Source organism: Nyctibius grandis, chromosome 36, assembly GCF_013368605.1.
Source record: "Nyctibius grandis isolate bNycGra1 chromosome 36, bNycGra1.pri, whole genome shotgun sequence".
NCBI classification, from domain to species: domain Eukaryota; kingdom Metazoa; phylum Chordata; class Aves; order Nyctibiiformes; family Nyctibiidae; genus Nyctibius; species Nyctibius grandis.
Genome location: NC_090693.1, coordinates 205,364 through 230,567, shown reverse-complemented (window position 1 = coordinate 230,567; position 25,204 = coordinate 205,364). Strand labels below are relative to the sequence as shown.

The following is a 25,204-nucleotide window of genomic DNA, read 5'->3' as shown; positions in this document are numbered from 1 at the left end:
GGGACGAGGGGGGACATGGGTGACAGGGGGGACATGGGGGATGGGATGGGGACATGGGGACAGGGGATGGGGGGGAATCAGGGCACAGAGGGGATATGGGGGACAGGATGGGGACATGAGGACATGTGGACAGGGGATGGGAGGGGACCCAAGGGACAGGGGGGACATGGGGGATGGGATGGGGACAGGGACATTGGGGACAGGATGGAGACACAGGGACAGGGGACATGGGATGGGGACATGGGGGTCAGGATGGGGATGGGGACACAGGGAACATGGGACAGGGACACAGGACATGGGATTGGGATGGGGACACAGGGGACATGGGGGACAGGGTGCGAGGGTGGAGATGTGAGGACATGGGGACAGGGGACAAGGACACTGGGGACAGAGCATGGGGATGTGGGGACGTAGGGGACACAGGGTCCTGGGGGACAAGGGGACACGGGCAGGGTGCTGGGGACACCCCATGTCCTAACGTCCCCTGTCCCCAGCCACGCCAGCGCCCAGCGAGCATGGGGATGGGCCAGGGCCACCCCCGGACAGGGACGACGGTGACACCAGGGACGAGAAGGAGCCCAAAGGCCCCGAGAAGATGGAGACGGAGGTGGGTGACAGGGCTGTCCCCAACCCTGTCCTCCCTGTCCCTATCCCTGTCCCCAGTCGTGTCCTCTCTGTCCCCAACCCTGTCCCCAGTCACATCCTCCTTGTCCCCAACCCTGTCCCCACCCCATCCCCACTCATGGCCCCCCAGCCCTGTCCTTGTCCCTGTCCCCAACCCTGTCTCTGTCCCAAACGCTGTTGTCACTCTCCCGTTCTTGTCCCTGTCCCCTCTCTGTCCCCTTCCCCCACCCTGACCCTGTGACCCTCCCTGTCCCCTCTCTCCCCATCCCTGTCCCCTGTCCCCTCTGTCCTTGTCCCCTCTCCCCCCATTCCTGTCCCCTGTCCTTGTCCCTTCTGTCCTTGTCGCCTCTGTCCCTGTCCCCTCTCTCCCCATCCCTGTCCCCTCTCCCTCTGTCCCTGTCCCCTCTCTCCCCATCCCTGTCCCCTTTATCCCTGTCCCCTCTCCCCATCCTTGTCCCCTCCCCACCATTGTCCCCATGTCCCCCCCTGTCACTCCGAGGGTGCGGGGTAGGGGGACGTCATGACAGGGGAACCTGGGGTGCCACCTTCCCCTCCCTGTCCCCTCAGCCGCCTGTCCCCGAGGTGCCACTGTCCCCGGGCGACGGCAGCGAGGCCGAAGGGCAGCGGAAGGGGGAGGACGAGGAGGGACCCGGCCAGCGGGATCCCAAGGCCAAAGGGCCCCCTGCCTGTGAGGAGCAACCAGGTGAGACCCCCCCCCCAACCCCACCCTGGGTGTCAGGGTGCCCCCCTCGTCCCTCCAGGGGACATTCGGGTGTCCCCCTCCACAGGCGCTGAGGATGAGAAGGGTCCCGGGGGCAAGAAGGGCGACGAGAAACCCCCCGAGGAGGAGCCCAAGGAGCGACTGGGCGACCCTGACCCTAAACGAGGTGCCTGGGGGCGGGGCCTGACTGCAGGAGGCGGGGCCTGAGGGCGAGGGGGCGTGGCCTGAGGGCAGGGGGGCGTGGCCTGAGGGCGGGGGGGGCGGGGTTTAACCAAAGGGCTGCGCCCGGAGCGCTCTGCTGTTTAATTTTGCCGCGTTCACTCTGAAGCCTACTGATGGCTGAGACCTGTGAATGTTTTCCTGGTGGCTGAGGGGGGCTGGGGGTGGTTGGGGGGGGGCAGAGGATTGTGGTGACCCCCCGTGTCCCCCCATCACACCCCACCCCCCCGCGCAGAGGAGGTGAAGGCTGAGAAGGAGCCCAAGCTGGAGCTGCGCGCCAACGGCCGGCGGGACGACAAGGCTGAGAAGTCGCGGTTCATGTTCAACATCGCCGCCGGCGGCTTCACGGGTGAGCGGGTGACAGTGGGGAGGCACAGGGGGGGACACGCCGGGGGTCCCACTTGCCTGACGCCCTCCCCCACCCCCAGAGCTACACACGCTGTGGCAGAACGAGGAGCGCGCCGCCATCTCCTTGGGGAAGCTCAATGACATCTGGCACCGGCGCCACGACTACTGGCTGCTGGCTGGCATCGTCCTGTATCCTTCCAGCGCGCCCGCATCACCCCCCTGTCACCCCTGGTCCCTCTGTCACCCCTGGGTCTCCCCCAGACACCTGGGTCCCCCCTGGCGCATCTGGATCCTGCCCCCCACCCCGGGGTGCTGTCATCCTCCCCAGGGCTGATGACAGTGGCAGCATCAAGGAGGGTGACACCAAAGTGGGGGGTGACCCACGGGTGGGGGTCCGTGGGGTGGTGGTGATGTTGGGGACAGCGGTGATGGTGGCACTGGGGACAGTCTTTAGGGGGAGGTGAGGTGGGAGGAGGAGGTGACGTTGGGGACACGGTGACACGGTGACACTGGTGGCTGTCCTTAGGGGAAGGTGAGGTGGGAGGAGGAGGTGACGTTGGGGACACGGTGACACTGGTGGCTGTCCTTAGGGCACAGCCACGAATCCGTGCACTGGCAGGCATGACTGGGGTGGGGGTGACTTTGGTGATCTGGTGACAGTGACACAGTGACATGGTGACAGTCCTTAGCGCACAGCCATGGCTCCTGGTGGGGGGGGACACTGGGAGCGCTGGGGAGAGGGTGACTCCGTGAGGGTGACGTGGTGACGGTGATGTGACAGTGGCACAGCGGTGGTGACGCAGTGACATGGTCCTTAGCGTGGGGGGGGGTGAGAGGGACAGCAGGGACAGGGTGACGTGGTGACAGTGATGCAGTGACACAGTGACGGCGATGTGGTGGTGACATGGTGATGGTGACGTGCTGGTGACGCTGATGTGATGACACTCCTCAACGTCTCTGTGCGCTGGCTGGGTGATGACCCGGCGGGGGGGGGATGTTGGGGACACGGTGACATGGTGACACGGTGATGTGGGGATGGTGACACGGGGTTAGTGATGAGGCGGCAGCTCTTGGCACTCAGCTGCGTCTCTGTGTGCTGGATATGGGGGGTGAGGGGGATGTTGGGGACAGAGTGACACGGTGACATGGTGACACAGTGACAGTCCTTATCATGCAGCCACAGCTCTGTGTGCTGGGCAGGGGATGACGGCGGGGGGGATGAGAGGGATGTTGGGGACAGGGTGATGCGGTCACATTGTTGCGGTGACTCGGTGATGGTGATGTGGTGGCGCAGTGACAGTGATGTGGTGGCGCAGTGACAGTGATGTGGTGGTGACAGTGATGTGGTGCTGACAGTGGTGTGGTGACAGTTCCTAACATGCATCCACGCATCCGTGCGATGGCTGGGTGATGACCTGGGGGATGCTGGGGACAAGGTGACACGGTGATGGTGACGTGGTGATGGTGACGCAGTGATGTGGTGATGGTGACATGGGGGTAGTGATGAGGCGGCAGCTCTTGGCACTCAGCCACGTCTCCGTGTGCTGGATATGGGGGGTGAGGGGGATGTTGGGGACAGGGTGACACGGTGACATGGTGACAGTCCTTAGCGCGCAGCTAAGGGGGGGGGCAGGAGGTGGCCATGGAAAGAGGGTGGGGCTTGCACGTGGGCTGCACACGAGAGGGTGAGGTTTGGCCAATGAGGGGTTGCGTGTAGGAGGGTTGTGGGAGGAAGAGGGTGGGTGGTCAGGTGAGAGGTGGGTGCCCGAATGCTTGGGTCCCCTCTGGGTGGTGGTGGGGGCATGAGGTCAGAGTTGAGTGCCTGGGTTCTCCAAGCCATGGGCGAGGTCAGAGTTGGGTGCCCCAACCCCTGGGTCCTTCCTTGGCTTTGTTGGCGTCTGAGGTCAGTTGGGTGCCCAGACACGTGGGTCCTCTAAACCATGGGTGAGATCAGAGTTGGGTCCCCTCTGGACCTTGCTGAGGTCTGAGGTCAGAGTTGGGTGCCCCAACACTTGGGTCCTTCCTTGACATTGTTGAGGTGTGAGGTGAGAGTTGGGTGCCCAGACACTTGGGTCCCCTCTGGACCTTGTTGGGGTGTGAGGTCAGTTGAGTGCCCGAACACCTAAGTCCTCTCTTGGGTGTTGTTGAGGTGTGAGGTCCGAGTTGGGTGCCCAAACACCTGGGTCCTTCCTTGGCCTTGTTGGGTCTGAGGTCAGTTGGGTGCCTGGGCGCCTGGGTTCTCTTAAGCCATGAGTGAGGTCAGAGTTGGGTGCCCCAACACCTGTGTCCTTCCTTGACCTTGTTGAGGTGTGAGGTCAGAGTTGGGTGCCCTCTGGACTGTAGCGATGGGTGAGGTCAGAGTTGGGTGCCCAGACACCTGGGTCCTTCCTTGAGGTCTGAGGTCAGTTGGATGCTGGCCAATAAATTACAGTTGAGCTAAAAGCAGAATAATCACTGGAAAAAAAAGAGTGACTGTGCTGTAAAAAATGCGTTGTTTTACCATCCTTGTAGTGACCTGATGTTTGCCTCAGCCATGCTCCAAAGTGTGCAGGACCAGGTTTAGAAGAGCTGGAGGTAAAGCAGGGGGGTGGAGTGTCTGCCATCCGCTTTTAAGAGAAGGAAGAACCAGGGTGAGGAAGGAGGAGAAAAGGGGACGGGGGAATAGTAGTTTTGGTAGGTGACAATGTGAGCTTGATGTTGGATGTGTTGGAGGAGATCTGTTTGGGGATGAAAAAAAGCCTCCCTGCAATCTGACATCTGTGTCCTCACTTGCTTTGTTATTAGAAGATAAAATCTGTGCCCTCTGCAAACTGACAGCATCCTCTGTCTGTGCACAAATCAATGTTAAATATTTTGCATAAAACCTCCCCCCTCTGGAAGCGTTGCGTTCTTCTGAAGGTATTTCTAGGAACCAAAGAACAAAAAGAATCCCTTCAATGAAAACGTGCACACACTGCAGAGGGGGAGTTACAGCGAGTGGGAAGGCGTGGGGAAGGGAAGTCAAACAGAAACTCACGCTGGGCTGACAAAATACTCCGTGCAAAGACAGCGTCATCCCTGCAGAGGGAGTTGCGACCTCGGCCAAGCTGTGTTGGGTTTGGTGTGAGCCAAAAAGCAAGCTCTGCTTGTGCCAATACTTGTGCTTTTCGTGGATTTGGAAGCCAAGAAAACCCCCCTTTCCTTCTACAGGTCATGGGAAGCTTTGGGATTATCTCTGACAAGTGGCGCGTTTTCCCTGGAGTTGTGCAGTTCCCTTTATGAGCCGTTCACGTTCATCCCCCAGTTGCTACAACTGCACATGCCTGATGACCAAGACAGTAAAAATTATTCTCTATAAAGCATTAATTTTGTGTACTGTCTATTGCTTTGCGATCAAATGTGCTTTTGGAATTAAGTTACATGCCCCGAAAAAGCCCATAGTACCAAAAATTACACCATTACGTGTCTCACCTTTAATTGCTTTATTTATTTTAATGCCACACAACACATCCATGTGTAAATATGCTGACAAGGGAAGTCGGAACAATGAGCTGTACCTGGACATCTGTCAAAATACCCGGTGATGATGTGCAGTGAAGTGAAGCTGTGGGGCTTGAACACCTCCAGGTCTCTGCTCCAACAGGATTTGGAGCTTGTGCCTGTAGCCATTCATCCCTGGTCCTTCGAGGCTGTGGTGGACTATCTGTGAGCAGGATTTCTGGAGGAAGAGCGTAGATGAGCATCTGAGGAGCTTCTTGTTCTTCAGCTGGAAGAAACTCTTTGGCTTCTTTTCAGGGCAAAACTACTTGTGTGAAGGACTAATCCCAGATTCCCATTCACATAGAAAAGGGTCAGTGAAGACACAGGCACCTCCTAGAAAGTCTCTGCAGCCTCAGAAAAGCTCACCTCACCCCCAACCAGGCTAGATATGCATATGCACACCAAAGACCTTGCCTTTGGGTGATGCATCAGCCAAGAGTTGGAGCACCCTGCCCTCCATCTCCACTCTCCTACAACTTAACCTCTTGTGTCCCTGCTGTGACTGTTTCTGGATGTCAGTCCAGTTGTGTCACTCAGAGAGGGATCACAAGCTGATGTAGAAAAAGAGGTAGAGACCTCCTAAAAGAGTGTGGGAATCAATGAGTTGGTGGACAACAAAAGCACAGCGTTGATGTGATGGATGGTCTGGACAAACCCCAGCCAAACATTTTCCCTCACTGTTTGTCCAGGGCCTTTCTTCAGCGCTGCCTAAATGTTTCACCACACCCCAGTGCCAATGTGCCTTCCTGGTATCCTCCTCATCACACATGGAGAACGGGCTGCTGTTTGCAGAGAGACCTTTCTAAAGGTTTGGCAAGAGCTTAACAGATATCTCCTCCCCATCCCTTTTCCAGCTTGCAGAGCTCACAGGTGAGTCCTCGCTGTCTCCGTCTACACATAGATGTCATCCATGAGACATAACGTGGCATAAGAGCTACAACACAGAGCATCTCATTGCTGGTCTAGTGCAGGACAACGGAGATGAGAGTGACACCATGCTGGTCAGGATGGCCCTCCAGGTGCTCAGAGGGGAAAAGACAATTTAAACAGATTGCGTGGGTACAGTCATGTCCTTGAACAGCTCCTTGTCGGCCACTTTCTGCTTCATGACCCAGTTTAACTTTGGCCCCTGTTTGCTGTCATCCAAACACACCCCCAGGCAGAGGCTGACTATAAACCCCCACTAGCTCTTCCTTTGAGGATTAAACCTCTCTGAACAGAAGGGGAGAGGGGTTTTGCTGTCATGGCTGGAGGCCTAAGCAACAGGAGCACCAGAGCCTCACCCAAAGCAAGGTGCTCATGGAAAAAGATGTGGCACTGTTGATTTCTCCCAAGATATGCTTCAAGAATGAGGAACACACCTTGTTTCTGCAGAGCTGCTCTGTACCTGACAGAGATTTGCTTTGCTTTCCTCATTAGTGGGAAGATTTCCAAGAGCTGTAATGAATAATGAACAGGTCTGTTCTCCAACAGAGAAAGCCTGAGGGCACCTCCCCAAGCTGGTGCTAGGAGAACAGGGAGGAATTCACGTGCTATTCACCTTGACAAAGAAAACATTCACTTCTTCCTGAAATGACACTCTCCACTGCAGTTCTGCTCTCAGGACCTGAAGGCAGCTGGAAGATACCTCAAGCACATCAAGAAGAGGAAAGGCCATCGGGTCTGAAAGAATGCTGAGCTTTTGGGTAGATGTGTGAGTCTTTCTTTAAAGGGAACCTAGGTAGGGTAGAGCCATTTGAAACAAATTCAGTAGCAGGACTAGTGGGAAAACTCAAACGAACAGACGAAGAGATGTTAGTGCTTCAGGAATTGGAGTTAAGAGTTGAAGAAATTAGAAGTTATGTATTTGTAGTGAGAACTAAAGTCATTAGTTGAAATAACGTGCACTAGAGACCTTTTTAACAAAGATGAGCAGTTTGTTCAATAGGTAACTTCCTCAAGTGGAAGAGAAGAGCAAATGTTAAGACAGGACTATTTGCCTGCACTGTGATGTATCGCATTATTTTCTACATAAGAAGAGTCCTGCACCTGAACTTAGAAGAATGATGTCAGTCATCAAAACCTGGCTGAAAATATCACTCAACAAACGTTTGCAGCTGAAAAAGCAAATTAAATTTACAGCCCGAAGAAAAAGGTACAACCATTGATATCGAACTTAAACAAGTCACAAGAGTTGGGCCATTGTTAGCCCTTGGCAAAGTTGTTGTCTTGCCTTATCTCAGTCAGCAATTAGACAGCCTCATCAAAAGCGGGTCGTTAGCAAGCAGCACATACCTCTAACAGTCCTGGCTTTTGATGATCAGATCACCCTCACAGAGTGATGTTTAGAGATAAAACCCTTCCCTGCTTTGCCTGAGTGATAGAATTCTGTAACGACTGATGCCAAACCAAAACGTGCATGCACTAGAAGGTGATGGTTTAATATGCAGGATCAAGCATTTTGCACTAATCAACCCCTTCTGTGTGCAAAGCAAAGTTTTGTAAGTAAATTAATGTCTACTTAAAGCTATTTGTGCAATTACACTACGGAACTTAACTCTTTCAGGCGCTATGTAATGCCTCAAACTGCCAAAGTTGCAGAAGGAGTAAAAGTCTTCACTCTCACACAGTGTGCCGGATTTAAGGGAGCTAAAGCCTCCAATGAAACAAATTGCAGCCATTTGTTCCTAATGAAAAGGGGGTTTTGGGTTTTTTTCTTGGGTTTGTTTGCATTTGTTTGGGTTTGTTTTTTTTTTTTAAGCAGTCCCGGAAGGTGCCATGACTTTTCCACGCAATGCTCCAGTTTGACGCAGGTCAAATGTGGCCGTTCCTGATGGTTGTATCATACACTTTTCTACCACACACAGGAGAAAGATATTGCAGCTTGAGGAGAAAGATATTGCAGCTGGTTTGACTCACACACATCGTTAGCAGGGCTGTGGCACACCACTTAAGGGCTTCACAGCATTGCTGTCTCGTTAGCTCCATGATTCACTTTCCATCATGTTCTTTGAAGGTGTTAGAAGTAATTACAAATATTCCTGGATGATTCGGCCCTGTATTACACTACACACAATTCTCAGGTCTGAGAAACAAATAATTCCACTTCCTTTAAAGCACAGGCAGGTAGGAATGCAATCTTTGCAAGATTTTTGTGAGCTATTATTTCATTTAATTTCCTTCTTTGTTATGGGCAAACAAGGGGAACACACCTTATATCGAGAGCCAAGGATTTACTGTTAGCCTAAGTCATGTTTTGACAATCCAAGGATTATTGGCAACAATTATTGACCTAGTCAATAATTAGCAAAAAATATAGAGTGGCAATTATTGTCTATATTATAAACAAATACAGACCAACAATTATTGGTCAAATAGCAATTCTATTAACACTTATAGTCCTAATTATATGATTCTTACAGGAAAAATAATAGTTACAAGTGGTATACGTAAACTACCTACAACCCACTGTTTTTTTCTGGGGTTACACCTCAGCCTTTCACATCTCGCTGAGTCCTCAGCCTTCAGTCTTCCTCAGAGACAACAGTGAGGTTCACACCACACGTGCATGTTCAGCACCAATAAATTACACAGTAGCTCCTCAGCCCCGATGCACGTACAGTGTTAATAATTCTTAGAGGCTACAGAGTTTGGACTCTGGTTGGGTTTTTGGGGATTTTTATGCATTTCCTATTTGTATATAGTTTAGCTGCATGAGTGCCACCAGGCGAAAGTGAAGTGAGCGTTAGACAATCACTGTCACAGCTAAAACAAGCTCAAATCTGCTCGTACCAAGGCAAATCCCGTGCCCTGCGTTGGTCTAACACAAAGCCTATGGCCTTTTACCAGCAAATGCAAGTCTCATCTACTGGATCTACAAGGCTGCAGCCTGCAGATATGACAGCTGGGTGAACCAAATAGCCACAGCGGACGTTTCCAGTCTCCCTGCTGCGGATCCTGAGCTTCTTGCAGAGCCCTCGCACTTGGGTGAGCCAGCGAGAGGGCAGGTTGGGCCCCACCTGCCACAGCATCCCACTGACAAACGTCCCCATCAGCCTGTGACCATAAAGCCGTGCATTAAATCAGCAAAAGCCACAAAGAGGCTGAATTTATACAAACAAAAAGGATTTCAGCGAAAGGTCAGGGTGGCCTCAGCGAGAGAAAACCAGGCTGAGCCAAGCCTGAGCAGCCACCTCAAGTTTGGCTGAAGAGTTGGGAAGCAAAAGGCACAAGCAGCAATCCAAGACAGAAAAGTTGAGGAAAAGCAGCACCTGGCCTGAGTGTTTGGTGTTCCTAAGGAGCCAGGAGGGACAGCTCAAATGGGAAGGGGTGGGCAAGGGTTTCTGAATGCTCTGGTCACCCTGAGCTGTGCCACAAGTGACTGTGCATGGAGAAAGAGTCTAGGAGCTTGTCGATCTAGAGGGCTTCAGAGGAGAGGCAGAAGAGGTCTGAGGCAGCCTTGACAGCACTCCCATGAGGGAGCAGGGGAGCCCAGACCACCAGGACAAGCATAAGAGATCATGGATCTGTAGGAACAGCAGTTGTCAGCGAATTTAGGATAGCGCACAGAATAAAAATCAGTGGTGCCATATCCCCCTAAGGTCATCTAGGTGTCTTTTTTTTTTTTTTATAAAAATGAGAAAGAGATGTTCTCTCCTTTGATGATGAATACTACTATATAAAAAAAGATGATTAGAAAAGCCTCCTACAGTCACAAAGCTACAAAAAAACCCCTGACTTCACCCTGCAAAACACAAATACCCACTGGTATGACTACTAGTTTTACTAGAATATCCCCTCTGTTTTCCAAGCCAAGAATGGGAACCCTTCAAATGCAAAAGACATGCCCAAGATGGACATGTACAGTGAGCTCTAGGCCCAGGGGTGCTGTACACGAGTTTAGGCAAGGGTGTGCAGACAATCTCTTGATCCAGCCTGATAGTGCCTAAACCAGGTGATGGGATTATACTTCTATAAGAGTTTCTTAGAGGGGCTAAAATTTTTTGGCAATCTGCATTTGCATTTTCATATGTCAGTTGTAGTAGCTGTGTTTCTGATAGATCGATGACGAAAATGTGTCTGCTCAATGCAGTTTGTAAACGGTCAATGAATGTGACATAGGGTTCTTGGACTCCTTGTCCAATGGCCGTGAAAGAGGGTTGGCATTTCCCTACCTCCGGCACGCTTTTCAGACACTTTACAGCTAATGCAGAGAGCTGTTGTAGTCGTCGAGGTAGCGTTGCCTGTGCTTCTGGTGTTGAAAAGTGATTAATTCCCAAATATTCATCTAAGTTATCCTTATTTTCCAAACTGTCCATAGAAGCAGCCTCCTGGTACTCTGCCAGCCACACCGAATATTGTGCAGGCGTTAGAATAATTTGTAAGAGTGACAACCAATCATGTGGAGTCATAGTATGTGAGTCCCCAATAACTGTTATTAAATTCAAAGTATAATTACTATGCAAGCCGTAATCTCTTACCGCCTTTTGCACGTGTGCCTGTTTCATATGCAGGCTCCTTTTGCTCTTTCACATTCACCAAGGTGTTAATAGCTGTGGATGCCTGAGATTTCAAACCCTTCTCCACAGGCTGAAGTGCAGAGAGTGCTGTGAAAACAACCCTCCATGATCTTCCTAGTTTCTCTGTTTCATCCCCCACTTTCACCTAAATCTTTGCGTCATTGGTCCCTGATGCAGGGAACCAGGTAGAGTTATCTTTGATCCATACCAACAGTTGCGTTAATTCCACTAGTTGAACCTTATAGCCTTGTTCACAGAATCACAGAATCAACCTGGTTGGAAGAGACCTCTGGGATCATTGAGTCCAACCGTTGCCCTGACACCACCATGTCAACTAGACCATGGCACTAAGTGCCATGTCCAGTCTTTTCTTAAACCCCTCCAGAGATGGTGAGTCCACCACCTCCCTGGGCAGCCCCTTCCAATGTCTAATGACCCTTGCTGAGAAGAAATTCTGTCCAACCTGAACCTCCCCTGGCGAAGCTTGAGGCTGTGTCCTCTTGTCCTATCGCTAGTTGCCTGGGAGAAGAGGCCGACTCCCACTTCACTACAACCTCCCTTCAGGTAGTTGTAGACTGCAATAAGGTCACCTCTGAGCCTCCTCTTCTCCACCCTAAACACCCCCAGCTCCCTCAGCCGTTCCTCGGAGGTCAGACCCTCCAGACCCTTCACCAGCTTGGTCACCCTCCTCTGGACTCCCTCCAACACCTCAACATCTTTCTTGTTGAGAAAGATGTGCGGGGCCCAGAACTGGACACAGGGTTCAAGGTGCGGCCTCACCACTGCTGAGTACAGAGGGACGATCACTTCCCTAAACCACCTGGCTACACTATTCCTACTACTGTTCTCGCAGTAAATGCTGTAATGTCTCAGTACGGAGCTTATGCTCTTGGGGACCAGCCTGTCCCGTGTTTATTGCCGTTGTGGAACTCACGGGTTCCTGGGAACTAGCGGCCTGTCCCATCTTTACTGTTATCATGGAACTCACCGGTTCCTGGGGTTCTCACTGGTCCTGTGGGACTTCGCTTGCAAAGTAGGTCCCTTGTTCGGGCGCCAAATGTTGCGGACTGCTTTCCAATGTTGAAGCGGGCTGGATGGAGCTCAGGCACTGATTGGTTTTCACAATCTATGCCTGCTTGTTCTGAGGAACATCGCGGAGTTGTTACTTCGCCGCAGTGGTAGTGAATAATAATAATAATAATAATAATGCTCCGGAACTGTTAGCAGACCCCCTCTCCTTGAGCCCGGAGATGTTTTATCTCTTGGTTGCTGGCTGTGGCACCACATCTCTTGATGGCTCCAGCACAGGTGTGTGGCATCATCTGAGTCAGCAAGAGCAGCAAGTAGCTTCAGCTGTTCCTCTTGGCTCTTGCTCTGGCATAATAGGCTTCCCACAGAGAGATTCAGTGAAGCGAGGCCAGTTGTGCAAGATGTGGTGGGATTTAGAAGCACACCTTTGTCCTTGTGCTGAAAGAGGTATAGTGCAGGATGGCATCTCCCTGGGGACCACAGCCAAAAGCATCAAATGTATTCAGACTTCTACAAGATTTAGATGGTTGTCCCCACAGAGAGGCTTATGGAATCAAAGAAGGGGAAGGACCTTTGTGGACCTTGGCCGAGAGATGACTTTGTGGTTTGTGTATGCCTGAGCCTCCACAGAGCCCTCAGGGAAGCCCAGCTCATTGCAGCAGTGCAGCTGCCAAAGTACTGCTGGTAATGAGTGACAGACAGCCTTACTGCCGGTAGAGGCAGCCAGAGACACCAGGGCATGGCTCCAGGCGTGGCAAGATACTGTCCAGAGAAGGAAAGTTGTCCTGGGGCAGGCAGCAATGCCTTCCCTCCTTGTCAGTGGGGTTGACACATCCATGTTGAAGTCTTGAGTAATATCCCAGTGAGAAGATGACCCAACTTAAAGTAAGTCTACTAGCTCTGTTAGCTATGAAGGCTGGGCCACCTTTATTGCCCAATCATGGCCAACACATTCTGCCTAATGACCACCAGGTCAGGAACTAAGGCATAAAGAGAGAAATATAAAACTGCAAGGTAAGCCAACCAAAATCAGATCATTTTTTTTTCCTCTTTTATTTTCAGGATGCTGAATGCATTAACAGGCCTTAATTGCCCTAAGCCTGGAGCCTACACCTACACCCACACCCTCTGACCAGGAGCTCCATTTAAGATCAGGGTTGGAAATTCATTCCTTGCTTGAATTCTGATGTAGGTGTGCCTGTTCCCAGCCTTGTTGCTGAGTTGTTGCTTGGATTTCCTGGATTGACCTTGGTCCTGGCTCATTACCTTGTCTTCACAGAATCAATCAGGTTGGAAGAGACCTCTGGGATCATCGAGTCCAACCATTGCCCTGACACCACCATGTCAACTAGACCATGGCACTAAGTGCCATGTCCAGTCTTTTCTTAAACACCTCCAGAGATGGTGACTCCACCACCTCCCTGGGCAGCCCCTTCCAATGGCTAATGACCCTTGCTGAGAAGAAATTCTTCCTAATGTCCAACCTGAACCTCCCCTGGCCAAGCTTGAGGCTGTGTCCTCTTCTCCTATTGCTGGTTGCCTGGGAGAAGAGGCCGACTCCCACTCCACTACAAGCTCCCTTCAGGTAGTTGTAGACTGCACTAAGGTCACCTCTGAGCCTCCTCTTCTGCAGGCTAAACACCCCTAGCTCCCTTAGCCGTTCCTCATAGGTCAGACCCTCCAGACCCTTCACCAGCTTGGTTGCCCTCCTCTGGACTCGCTCCAACACCTCAACATCTTTCTTGAAGTGCGGGGCCCAGACTTTAGGAAAGAGGAATTCAACAGGCTCCCCTCCTCCAAATGCAGGGAGGGGAAATAAGCCAAGGCAGGATGCTTTCAAAAGGAGAGGGAGATGTAGGAGCAGGGGAACGCAGAGCTGCTCCACTACTTGGCCAAGAACCTATTGTTTTCAGTAAGCGGGGACAAAGAAAATATATAGGGTTATATTAAAGGTCAATAGGAATAGGACTGAAGGGTAAACACGGAACTACGAAGCCAATTGAAGTTGAAGCAAAGAGTAAACAGCAGGCTCGGAACACAAGCTGAAGGAACAATGGCTGCTTGAGAAAGACATATCTTGATTGAAAATGTGAAATACTTTATAAGGCAGAGCAGGGAGACTAATTGGCACCTATGGCAAAGATCTGGGCATGAGGACACAGTGGCTCCCTTCAGAGTCATAGAAGGTGTTGCCGATGTTTGGTCCACAGCACATAAGTTTTGTTCATTGTTGCTCTCACGGGAGCTCTCCTCTTGGCTTACAGTCTCTGTCCGTCTTGCAGCCTGCTCTGTTCCAAGCCTTTCTTTCTAGTTCCCAGATCATCTGGTCAATTTTCTTCATGGCATGTGATTCAGTAAGATCCACTTCTTGCTACTTTTGCTGTGCAAATATGACCCAAAATGTGCTTCCTCTTCCATCTAGGAGTCTTCCATACTCCCGTAATGCAGAGAGGGGAAAAAAAATAGGAAAGACCAAATAAATTGAACCACTCAAATATCTGCTATCATCCAAAGAGTTTCTGCATTCAGTCTTGGTCCGTGCCATGGTTTGGCTCAAAGGTAAGAGCTACCAAGATGGTCAGGGACCTAGAGCACATGATCAATAAGGAGAAGTCAACAGAGTTGTGTTTGTTTCTTCTGAAGAAGGGAAAGCCCAGGATGATGAAATAGCTTAGGAACACTGGAAGGTCAGCAGCAAAGATAACGGAGCCAAAAGCTTCTTGACAGGGGCAGGATAGATAAGGTGGCAATCAGGTTCTGCAACTTATATTGTTCCTCATGCCTCCAAATGTTCACCTTGGACATCTTCCAGAGTCAAGGCCAACCATGCCATCACAGATGTCCAAAAATTCATCCATAATCTGTGTCCATGAAAACAACCGGCCCACTGCACCGAAAGCATCTTCATCAGACTGAGTCTGAACTGGCAACGGTGAGTTTGGCTCTGTAGGTCTCAGAAAGTCTGCTTTTTCCCACGCGTGCACCAGTGAAAAACACTTCTCGAAGGGAAGACAGTCCTGAAAACAAATGAACTTCAGGCTACCTTAAAGTTTTTCTGAAAACTAACATTATTTTATTGTAATGTATTAAATAAATGTAGGTTCACCAGTGTTATTTATCCAAGCTGATGTTAAGCAGACTCCTTGCAAGCTGTATCTCTCCAGAGGCCATGTTTATCTTCTGTCCCTACTTCAACCTCTTACTTACACATACTGTGTCCCTGTCCTGGGACAATGTCCCACATTGCACTCTTTGATCCTGAAGTTCTCATTGTTGCAAGTGGTTTACAGTGACTTCATGAATGTGGCCCCATCCTGTTCTTAAGAGACCTTTCCCCACCACCACTATATGGAGACTGTTTCACTGTCCCCCACTTCAGGCAAGAGTTAATTCACAGAGTTGATGAGGTGGGAAGGGACCTCTTCTTCTTCATCTAGTCCAGCCCCCTGCTCAAGCAGGGTCATCTAGAGCAGGGTGTCAAGGACAATATCAAGTCAGGTTTTGGATATCTCCAAGGATGGAGACTCTACAACCTCTGTGGGCAGCTTGTTCCTGTGTTTGACCACCCTTGCAGTAAAAAAAAAAAGTGTTTTCTTGGTGTCCATACATTCCCCTTTCCTAGACCGCATTTAAGAGTCAGAGGAACAGGCAGACATGGGAGGAGGGAGGCAGCACAGGGAGATTCAAGGAAGGGGAGGGAGGGAGCCAGCTCTGGCAGGTGAAGGGGGAGAGGCCAATTAAGGGGAGGAGTCAGGGCAAGGAATATTTTCATCTACCTCCTGTCTTGGTCCTTACTGTCTTCTCTCCTGCCTGCCCAGCCAGTCACTGACTCTGTCTCTCCTACAAGGACAGTTTTCCTGCTCTACCCTGCCAACCAGGCCTTCAGGAGCTGGACAGTATCCGGTCTCTGCTACCATCATGGGACCACCAGGAAATCTTCTTCTCCCACCCAGGGATGCCCACGGTGGGAGCCTGGCTGCTTTTGCTGGAATCAGGATGGAAACTGTGCTCTTCCTCTTCGCATGGCTTTGGGGTAAGTTTTCTCCTTTGCTCCTGAAGAACAGGGATCTAGACATGGTCTGATAAATGGGGCTCGTGATGGATTGACCCCTCTCGTATGCCCAGTCGTGGCAAAGACATGGGTTTTGTGTCTGGAATAAAGGACTGAAGATCCAGGACGTTTTTAACTCCTGGCATTGGAAAAGGGCTTGACGTTTCTGAGACAAGAGAAGACAGTAGTGTTGAGATGATCATTTGGCTTCCAAAGGTCACCTGGAGATTTAGAGGCATTAACAACGCAAACATAGAGAGACAAAGCCTGGGGACAAACAAATGCAAGCATAAAGACAGAGCTTCCTTTGATTGATCTGCGTAATCCTGAATGTAGTCCTGTTTTTTTCCTCCACCCTAGAATCACAGAATCACAGAATCAATGAGGTTGTGTCACGGTTTAAAGCTGGGCCAGCTATTAACCAGGTGGCAGATGCTCTCTGTTAACCCTCTCCCCCCCCCCGCAAGGGAAAGGGAAAGGGAAAAGGGAGAGAGACTTATGGGTTGGAAAGTTAAAACAGTTTTAATAAACTATAATAATGAAAAAGAATATAATAACAATAATAATAGAAATAACCAAATATATACAAATATGTACAAAACCAAGATCAAGAGCTTGGAAATCCTCCTCAGGCAGAATTGCTCCCCCCAGTACAGGCAGAGGGGAAAAGGCAGTAGCTCCCCCCAGCACAGACAGAAGGGAAAATGCAGTAGCTCCACCCAGCACGGGCAGAGGGCAAAATGCAAAAGCTCCACTGCCATCACACCTGCAGGCTTTTAACTGGAGATTTGGCAAAGCTGGTACCAATCAGTGGGAGACAGGAGGGCCCCTCCCTCCTGGGCCCCACCTCCAGGAGGCAGTGGGTTAGTGATAAACAGGAAAGTGAGAATGACATGTATGGGATGGAATACCTTGCTGGTCAATCCTGGGTCACCTGCCCCGTCCACTACTCCCTGCAGGTACAACCCCCTTCGGCTCTTTACTCGTAAGCAGTGACCTTGGGTTCTCTAAGACTATTTGGCCTGGTTTGAGCCAAACCAGGACATTCCACCCCTTATTCCATACCATTCATGTCATACTCAGATCACCACTACCTTTTCATTTTCAAATATATATATACATATCACTAGTCTATGATTCATCTTTATGCAAAAAGTCCATCAAGTTCATTTGGTTCAGGATTGTGGGTTTGCATCTGGTTAGCAGTCTCTCAGCAGTCTTTCTGGCTAGCAGTCTCTCTTTTGTCATGGTTCGTGCCCACGGGTTGCAGGTTAAAGATGTCAGACTCGAGGAGGTTACTGGACGCCACTTGATGAAGCTAGCTCCGGTCGCATCACCACTGTCTTAACCTAAAAGACACTTATGCAGCAACAACATACAGTTCAAAATTAAGTAGTCTCACCCAGAATCAGATCACCTTCAGGGACACATCGGACTTCACCATCTTGCAACATCACCCACCAAGTACATCCAGGTCCCTGAGCAAAAGCAATCCCACGAATGGGTTTACCTTTGCCCGTTACAGGAAGAATCCAGACAGTTTTTCCCAATAGATTCCTTTCATGCACCACCGGGACTTTATCTCCTTCTACTGTATGTAGAAGGTCTGACTGAGCAGGGCCAGCTCGATTGATAGATCCCCTGGTGTTAACTAACCAGGTAGCTTGTGCCAGATGTTTATCCCAGTTTTTAAAGGTTCCACCCCCCATTGCTTTCAGGGTAGTTTTTAACAGCCCATTATACCGTTCAATTTTCCCAGAGGCTGGTGCATGATAGGGGATGTGATATACCCATTCAATGCCATGCTCTTTGGCCCAGTTGTCTGTGAGACTGTTTTTGAAATGAGTCCCATTGTCCGACTCAATTCTCTCTGGCGTGCCATGTCGCCACAAGATTTGCTTTTCAAGGCCCAGAATAGTGTTCCGGGCAGTGGCATGGGGCACAGCGTATGTTTCCAACCATCCGGTGGTCGCCTCCACCATGGTAAGCACATAACGTTTACCCTGGCGGGTTTGAGGGAGTGTGATATAGTCAATTTGCCAGGCCTCCCCATATTTATATTTCAACCACCGCCCCCCATACCACAAAGGTTTTAACCGTTTGGCTTGCTTAATTGCGGCGCATGTTTCACAATCATGGATAACCTGTGCAATAGAGTCCATGGTTAAGTCCACCCCTCGGTCACGAGCCCATCTGTATGTTGCATCTCTCCCTTGATGACCTGAAGTGTCATGAGCCCACCGAGCTAAAAATAGTTCACCTTTGTGTTCCCAGTCCAAATCTATTTGGAACACTTTAGCAGCTTGATCCGCTTGTTGGTTGTTTCGATGTTCCTCAGTTGCCCGACTTTTAGGTACGTGAGCATCTACATGACGTGCCTTCACGACTAGTTTCTCTAGCCGAGCAGCAATATCTTGCCACAATTTAGCAGCCCAAATAGGTTTCCCTTTGCGCTGCCAGTTGCTTTGCTTCCACTGCTTTAACCACCCCCACAAGGCATTTGCCACCATCCATGAGTCAGTATAAAGATACAGCCTTGGCCACTTTTCTCGTTTAGCAATGTCTAAAGCCAGCTGGATGGCTTTTACTTCTGCAAATTGACTTGATTCACCTTGTCCTTCTGTGGCTTCTGTGACTCGTCGTATAGGACTCCATACTGCAGCTTTCCACTTCCGATGCTTTCCTACAAGACGGCAGGATCCATCGGTGAACAGGGCATACTGCTTCTCATCCTCTGGTAGTTCATTATATGGTGGGGCTTCTTCAGCACGTGTCACCTCCTTTTCTGGTGGCATTCCGAAGTCTTTGCCTTCTGGCCAGTCCATGATCACTTCTAAGATTCCTGGGCGATTAGGGTTTCCTATTCGAGCCCTCTGCGTAATTAATGCAATCCATTTACTCCACGTCGCATCAGTTGCATGATGGGTAGTGGGAACCTTACCCTTGAACATCCAGCCTAGTACTGGTAGTCGAGGTGCTAGGAGAAGTTGTGCTTCAGTACCAATTACCTCTGAAGCAGCTCTAACTCCTTCATATGCTGCCAGTATCTCTTTTTCAGTTGGAGTGTAATTGGCCTCGGAGCCCTTGTATCCTCGACTCCAAAATCCTAGGGGTCGACCTCGAGTCTCCCCGGGCACTTTCTGCCAGAGGCTCCAGGTAGGACCATTGTCCCCAGCTGAGGTGTAGAGCACATTTTTAACATCTTGTCCCGTACGGACTGGTCCAAGGGCTACTGCATGCACAATCTCTTGTTTAATCTGTTCAAAAGCCTGTCGTTGTTCAGGGCCCCACTGAAAATCATTCTTCTTTCTGGTCACTTGATAAAGAGGGCGTACAATCTGGCTGTAATCTGGAATATGCATTCTCCAGAAACCCACAACACCTAAAAAGGCTTGTGTTTCCTTTTTGTTAGTTGGTGCGGACATTGCTGTTATTTTGTTGATCACCTCTATCGGGATCTGGCGACGCCCATCTTGCCATTTAATCCCTAAAAACTGGATCTCCCGGGCAGGTCCCTTGACCTTGCCCCTTTTTATGGCAAAACCAGCTTTCAGAAGAATTTGGATTATTTTCTCCCCTTTGTCAAAAACTTCTGCTGATGTATCACCCCACACAATGATGTCATCAATGTATTGCAAATGTTCTGGAGCTCCACCCTTTTCTAGTGCAGTCTGGATCAGTCCATGGCAAATAGTAGGACTGTGTTTCCACCCCTGGGGCAGTCGATTCCAGGTATACTGGATACCTCTCCAGGTAAAAGCAAACTGTGGCCTGCACTTTGGTGCCAAAGGAATAGAGAAAAAGGCATTAGCAATGTCTATGGTGGCATACCACTTGGCTGCCTTTGACTCCAGTTCGTATTGAAGTTCTAGCATGTCTGGCACAGCAGCACTCAGCGGTGGCGTAACTTCATTTAGGCCACGATAGTCCACAGTTAATCTCCATTCTCCATCAGACTTTCGCACTGGCCATATAGGACTATTAAAGGGTGAGCGAGTCTTGGTAATCACTCCTTGATTTTCTAATTGTCTAATCAGTTTATGAATGGGGATCAGGGAGTCTCGATTGGTGCGATATTGTCGTCGGTGCACCGTGGTAGTAGCAATTGGCACCTGTTGTTCTTCAACCTTCAGCAACCCCACAACAGAAGGATCTTCTGAGAGGCCAGGCAAGGTAGACAGCTGTTTAATGTCCTCAGTCTCTACAGCTGCTATACCAAAGGCCCACCTGTACCCTTTTGGGTCCTTAAAATACCCTCTCTTGAGGTAGTCTATGCCAAGGATGCACGGAGCATCTGGGCCAGTCACAATGGGGTGCTTTTTCCATTCATTTTTAGTTAGGCTCACTTCGGCCTCCAATACAGATAACACTTGAGATCCTCCTGTTACTCCTGAAATACTGATAGATTCTGCCCCTTTATGATCCGATGGCATTAGGGTGCACTGTGCACCAGTGTCTACCAGGGCTCGATACCTTTGTGGTTTTAATGTGCCAGGCCATCGAATCCACACAGTCCAATAAATCCGGTTGTCCCTCTCCTCCACCTGGCTGGAGGCAGGGCCCCCCTAATTAAGAAATGGATTCATGCTGCTCACAGGGACTGGACCTTCATTTCTCCTATTCACACTTGGGAAAAAGTGATTTGAGGCCCATCTCCCCTGACTGGGGTCCTGCTCACTGGTAACTGGAGCAACCATCCTCCTAGAAAAATTCTCTCTGGTATTTCTTTTAGCTTGCAACTCACGTACTCGTGCCTGTAGGGTACTGGTAGGTTGTCCATGCCATCTGCTCATGTCCTCCCCATAACCACGCAGGGCAAACCACAGGATACCTCGTGATGTGTTCCTTTTCCTTTGAGCTGGTCCTGTAGGAGAACGTTTTCTCTTAACAGCTGCAACGCGCGCCTGTGTAGGTAGAGAGTCAAGTTTATTCTCGATCATGGACAGTTTGTCTGACAGTTGTTTAAATGAGTCCTTGTTCTCCTTAGTCAGTTTTTCCACAGCCGAGATGCGTGCCTGCAGTGGGGAAGAAATACTATCTTCATACTGTCGCATACAGTTAGCCATTTCGCCCACACTAGATCGTGCCATAGCATCTTCTCCCCATACTAATATTGACAATGTATGGGTATATGTCGGTGGAGCATTCTTCACAACCTTCCGGAACATGGATCGGTTGCATTCCACTTCATCAGGATCTACAGGATCTACAATGTCCCGTGGGTGTCTATAAATGATCTCTTGCACAGCCAGTTCTCTAAGGTAGTTAATACCTTTTTCTATAGTGGTCCATTTGCTTAGGTGGCTCATAACATCATCTTTATAGGGATACCTGCTCTTTACAGCTGACAAGAGTCGCCTCCAGAGACTGACAGTGTTTGACTTTCTTGCGAGCGCTTTATCAATACCACCATCTCTGGACAGGGATCCCAACTGTCTGGCTTCTCTGCCATCCAATTGCATGCTGTCTGCCCCATTATCCCAGCATCGGAGCAACCAGGTAATAATAGGTTCACCGTCATAACGGCTGAAGTCTTTCCTTATATTTCTCAGGTCCTTCAGGGATAAGGAGTGGTAGGTTATCTCTACGTCTGAGTCCTCCTCTTGTGATAGTTCTGCTTTAGAAGGGCCTTTCTTCTGTGATGGGTCTGTTTTAAAAGGACGATCGAGGAAACCCCCATCTGTGTCAGGCCCTAACTCTGCCTGAGAAGGGCCCTCACCTGGGTCATATGATGGCTCTGCCTTAGAAGGCTCTAAGTCATCATCCTTCTCTTCACGAGCTGATTTCTTTTGGTATTTCTTCCTGGTTACAGGAGCAATTGGTAGAGATTCGATAGATGCTGGAGTCTGAGTAGATGCAGTGGCTGTCTTGGGAGTGCTGAGAGTCTGAGTAGCTGCAGTGGCCATCTTGGGGGGTGTAGCAGCTGTGGTACAGGCTGCCGAGGTTTCAGTGGGTTTAGTGGCTGTAGCGGCAGTACACACTGTAGGATCTGAGGTGGCTGCATAACACCTACAACTGTCCCTGCACCGATATTTAATCTTATCCCACATCAGAAACACATTCAGGACAACCAAAAATAAAAACATGCCACCTAGACAGCACCATCCTAATTTCGCAAAATCTAGTGGAATCAGCTTGGCAGAAAAGGAGAAGGTACTATTTCCCAAAGTAAAACTGGAAGTGTAATCATTAACAGAATCAGCTAAAGGACGCCTGGAGCGTGCAGATGAAGTTGCTGCTACTGATTCGCGATTAAAGCTGCCCATCATTGTGTCATAGAGATAAGAGATCGGAATATTAACTGCCCAGTTTATCACAGCATAAATCAGTATCAAACCCCATACCAAAACAATACATTTCGACCAGCGCCCACTGCTAAACTGCATGTAAACATTCATAAGAAGCAAGCAATAACACAGTGCCCACGGCAGGTAAGGCATCATTGCAATACTCAATTGTGAAAGAAACTCCATAAAAAGATGAGATAACACAGTATTCAAAAATGACATCACCATCTTCACTATCTGTTTTAACTTTCCAACCCCTCGTAAATCTCAAAGGAAGAAATCTGATATTCTCTCAGCTGAGCTCTCTGGGTCTCCTCCCACCAGAGCCAGGATTCAACTTATCAGAGCAACCTGTTGGAGCTTCTCTCGAGCCCCACGTTGGGCGCCAATTAAATCTGTCACGGTTTAAAGCTGGGCCAGCTATTAACCAGGTGGCAGATGCTCTCTGTTAACCCTCTCCCCCCCCCCGCAAGGGAAAGGGAAAGGGAAAAGGGAGAGAGACTTATGGGTTGGAAAGTTAAAACAGTTTTAATAAACTATAATAATGAAAAAGAATATAATAACAATAATAATAGAAATAACCAAATATATACAAATATGTACAAAACCAAGATCAAGAGCTTGGAAATCCTCCTCAGGCAGAATTGCTCCCCCCAGTACAGGCAGAGGGGAAAAGGCAGTAGCTCCCCCCAGCACAGACAGAAGGGAAAATGCAGTAGCTCCACCCAGCACGGGCAGAGGGCAAAATGCAAAAGCTCCACTGCCATCACACCTGCAGGCTTTTAACTGGAGATTTGGCAAAGCTGGTACCAATCAGTGGGAGACAGGAGGGCCCCTCCCTCCTGGGCCCCACCTCCAGGAGGCAGTGGGTTAGTGATAAACAGGAAAGTGAGAATGACATGTATGGGATGGAATACCTTGCTGGTCAATCCTGGGTCACCTGCCCCGTCCACTACTCCCTGCAGGTACAACCCCCTTCGGCTCTTTACTCGTAAGCAGTGACCTTGGGTTCTCTAAGACTATTTGGCCTGGTTTGAGCCAAACCAGGACAGGTTGGAAGAGACCTCAGGGATCATCGAGTCCAACCGTTGCCCTGACACCACCATGTCAACTAGACCATGGCACTAAGTGCCATGTCCAGGCTTTTCTTAAACACGTCCAGAGATGGTGACTCCACCACCTCCCTGGGCAGCCCCTTCCAATGGCTAATGACCCTTTCTGAGAACAAATTCTTCCTAATGTCCAACCTGAACCTCCCCTGGCAAAGCTTGAGGCTGTGTCCTCTTGTCCTATCGCTAGTTGCCTGGGAGAAGAGGCCGACTCCCACTTCACTGCAACCTCCCTTCAGGTAGTTGTAGACTGCAATAAGGTCACAGTCTGTGTTAGAACCAGGGCCTAAGAGTGAATGAGCAGAGCAGACCTCCATTGCCTCCATGTTGGAGTCAGTGCTTAATACAGCTGCATTTATATCCTGCAAATCAACATAATCCAATAACTTAAACCAAAAAGTAGTAAAAGAATTGGGTAAGGATTATCCTGAGACAGTGCTGTGGGCTTTTAACAAAATCTGGTACAAGTTGAGGCTGTTTCAGGGGCTACGATGAAGTAAAGGCTGTGTCAGATTTGCAAATGACCAAGGAAGATGATCTGGGAATTTAAAGTTTGTTAGAAAAGTATCTGTGCTTTCCAAGAGCGTAGAAGAGTGGACGTGGCAAGCCTTAGGTGGCCGCCCTTGCTCTAAAGCCTCTGGTGGAAGTGTGTAAAGGCTGTGGGGAGCAGCACCCAGGACTGAAGGTGTAGACACAGTTTAAGCATCAGATGGGGCCTTTCCGAATAAGGAGGGATCTTTGGCATCTTCTGCCAGGCTTAGATCCCAACAGTAGCCTGGATTTTCCTTGTACCCATAAAGAGAAAGAGACGCTTCTCCACCTCAAGTCCTCCTACCTTATTATAGGATGGATGTTGATTGGAGATACCTTCTTTTCTGCATTATATGGGAGTCCAGTTGTTTAGCACGGACAACACTGCAACTGTCAGCAGCTGGGAGGTGAATCCTACCCTCACTACAAGAAAGACTCTGAGGTGTTGAGTGTCTCCAAAGAAGGGTAATGAAGCTGGTGAAAGGTCTGGAGAACAAGTCTGATGAGGAGCAGCTGAGGGACCTGGGGGTGTTTAGCCTGGAGAAAAGGAGGCTGAGGGGAGACCTTATCGCTCTCTACAACTACCTGAAAGGAGGGTGTAGTGAGGTGGGGGTCGGTCTCTTCTCCCAAGTAATAAATGACAAGAGAAGAGGAACCGGCCTCAAGTTGCGCCAGGGGAGGTTTGGATTGGATAGCAGGAAGAATTTCTTGACTGAAAGGGTTGTCAAGCATTGGAACAGGCTGCCCAGGGCAGTGGTGGAGTCACCATCCCTGGAGGTATTTAAAAGACGTGTAGACATGGTGCTTAGGGATATGGTTTAATGGTGGACTTGGCAGTCTTAGGTTTATGATCTTAAAGGTCTTTTCCAACCTAAATGTTTCTATGATTCTACGCTCTGTAGGCAGGTGCCTGAACGTAGGTGCCTAGAGCCATTTGAGTAGCCCTAGTTTCTCCATCCTGGACTCTGCTCTGGAGGGTGCAGGTCTACAAATGGCACTAGAAACCTACATTTAGGTGAACAAAGTGTGCTCCACATGGCACTGGGTGAGTGAGCTCTGGATAGCAAAGTTCTGGCAACTGTTTTGGACAAAGACATGGAAATTCTAGTTTGTACCCAGAGAAGTGACCTGAAAGCTTCCGTCAATAACTTGCACAACACAAGGAGAGTGGCAGACCTCAGGAGGAACATTCATGGTCTTGTGCATGGAGCAGGGAGCTGCACAATGAGGATGGGAGGGATGATCTGGGACCCACAGTGCTACAGCAG

At 49.8% G+C, this 25,204-nt stretch overlaps 1 protein-coding gene across 1 annotated transcript in view; it reads left to right on the top strand.

The window, feature by feature from the left end:
- The first annotated feature begins 15,876 nt into the window (after positions 1-15,876).
- Positions 15,877-25,204, top strand: part of LOC137675626 (uncharacterized) — a 139,872-nt gene continuing 130,544 nt past the window's right edge. The window contains 1 exon segment of the mRNA XM_068421815.1: positions 15,877-15,991. Within this exon segment, the coding sequence (XP_068277916.1) occupies positions 15,877-15,991 (115 nt within the window).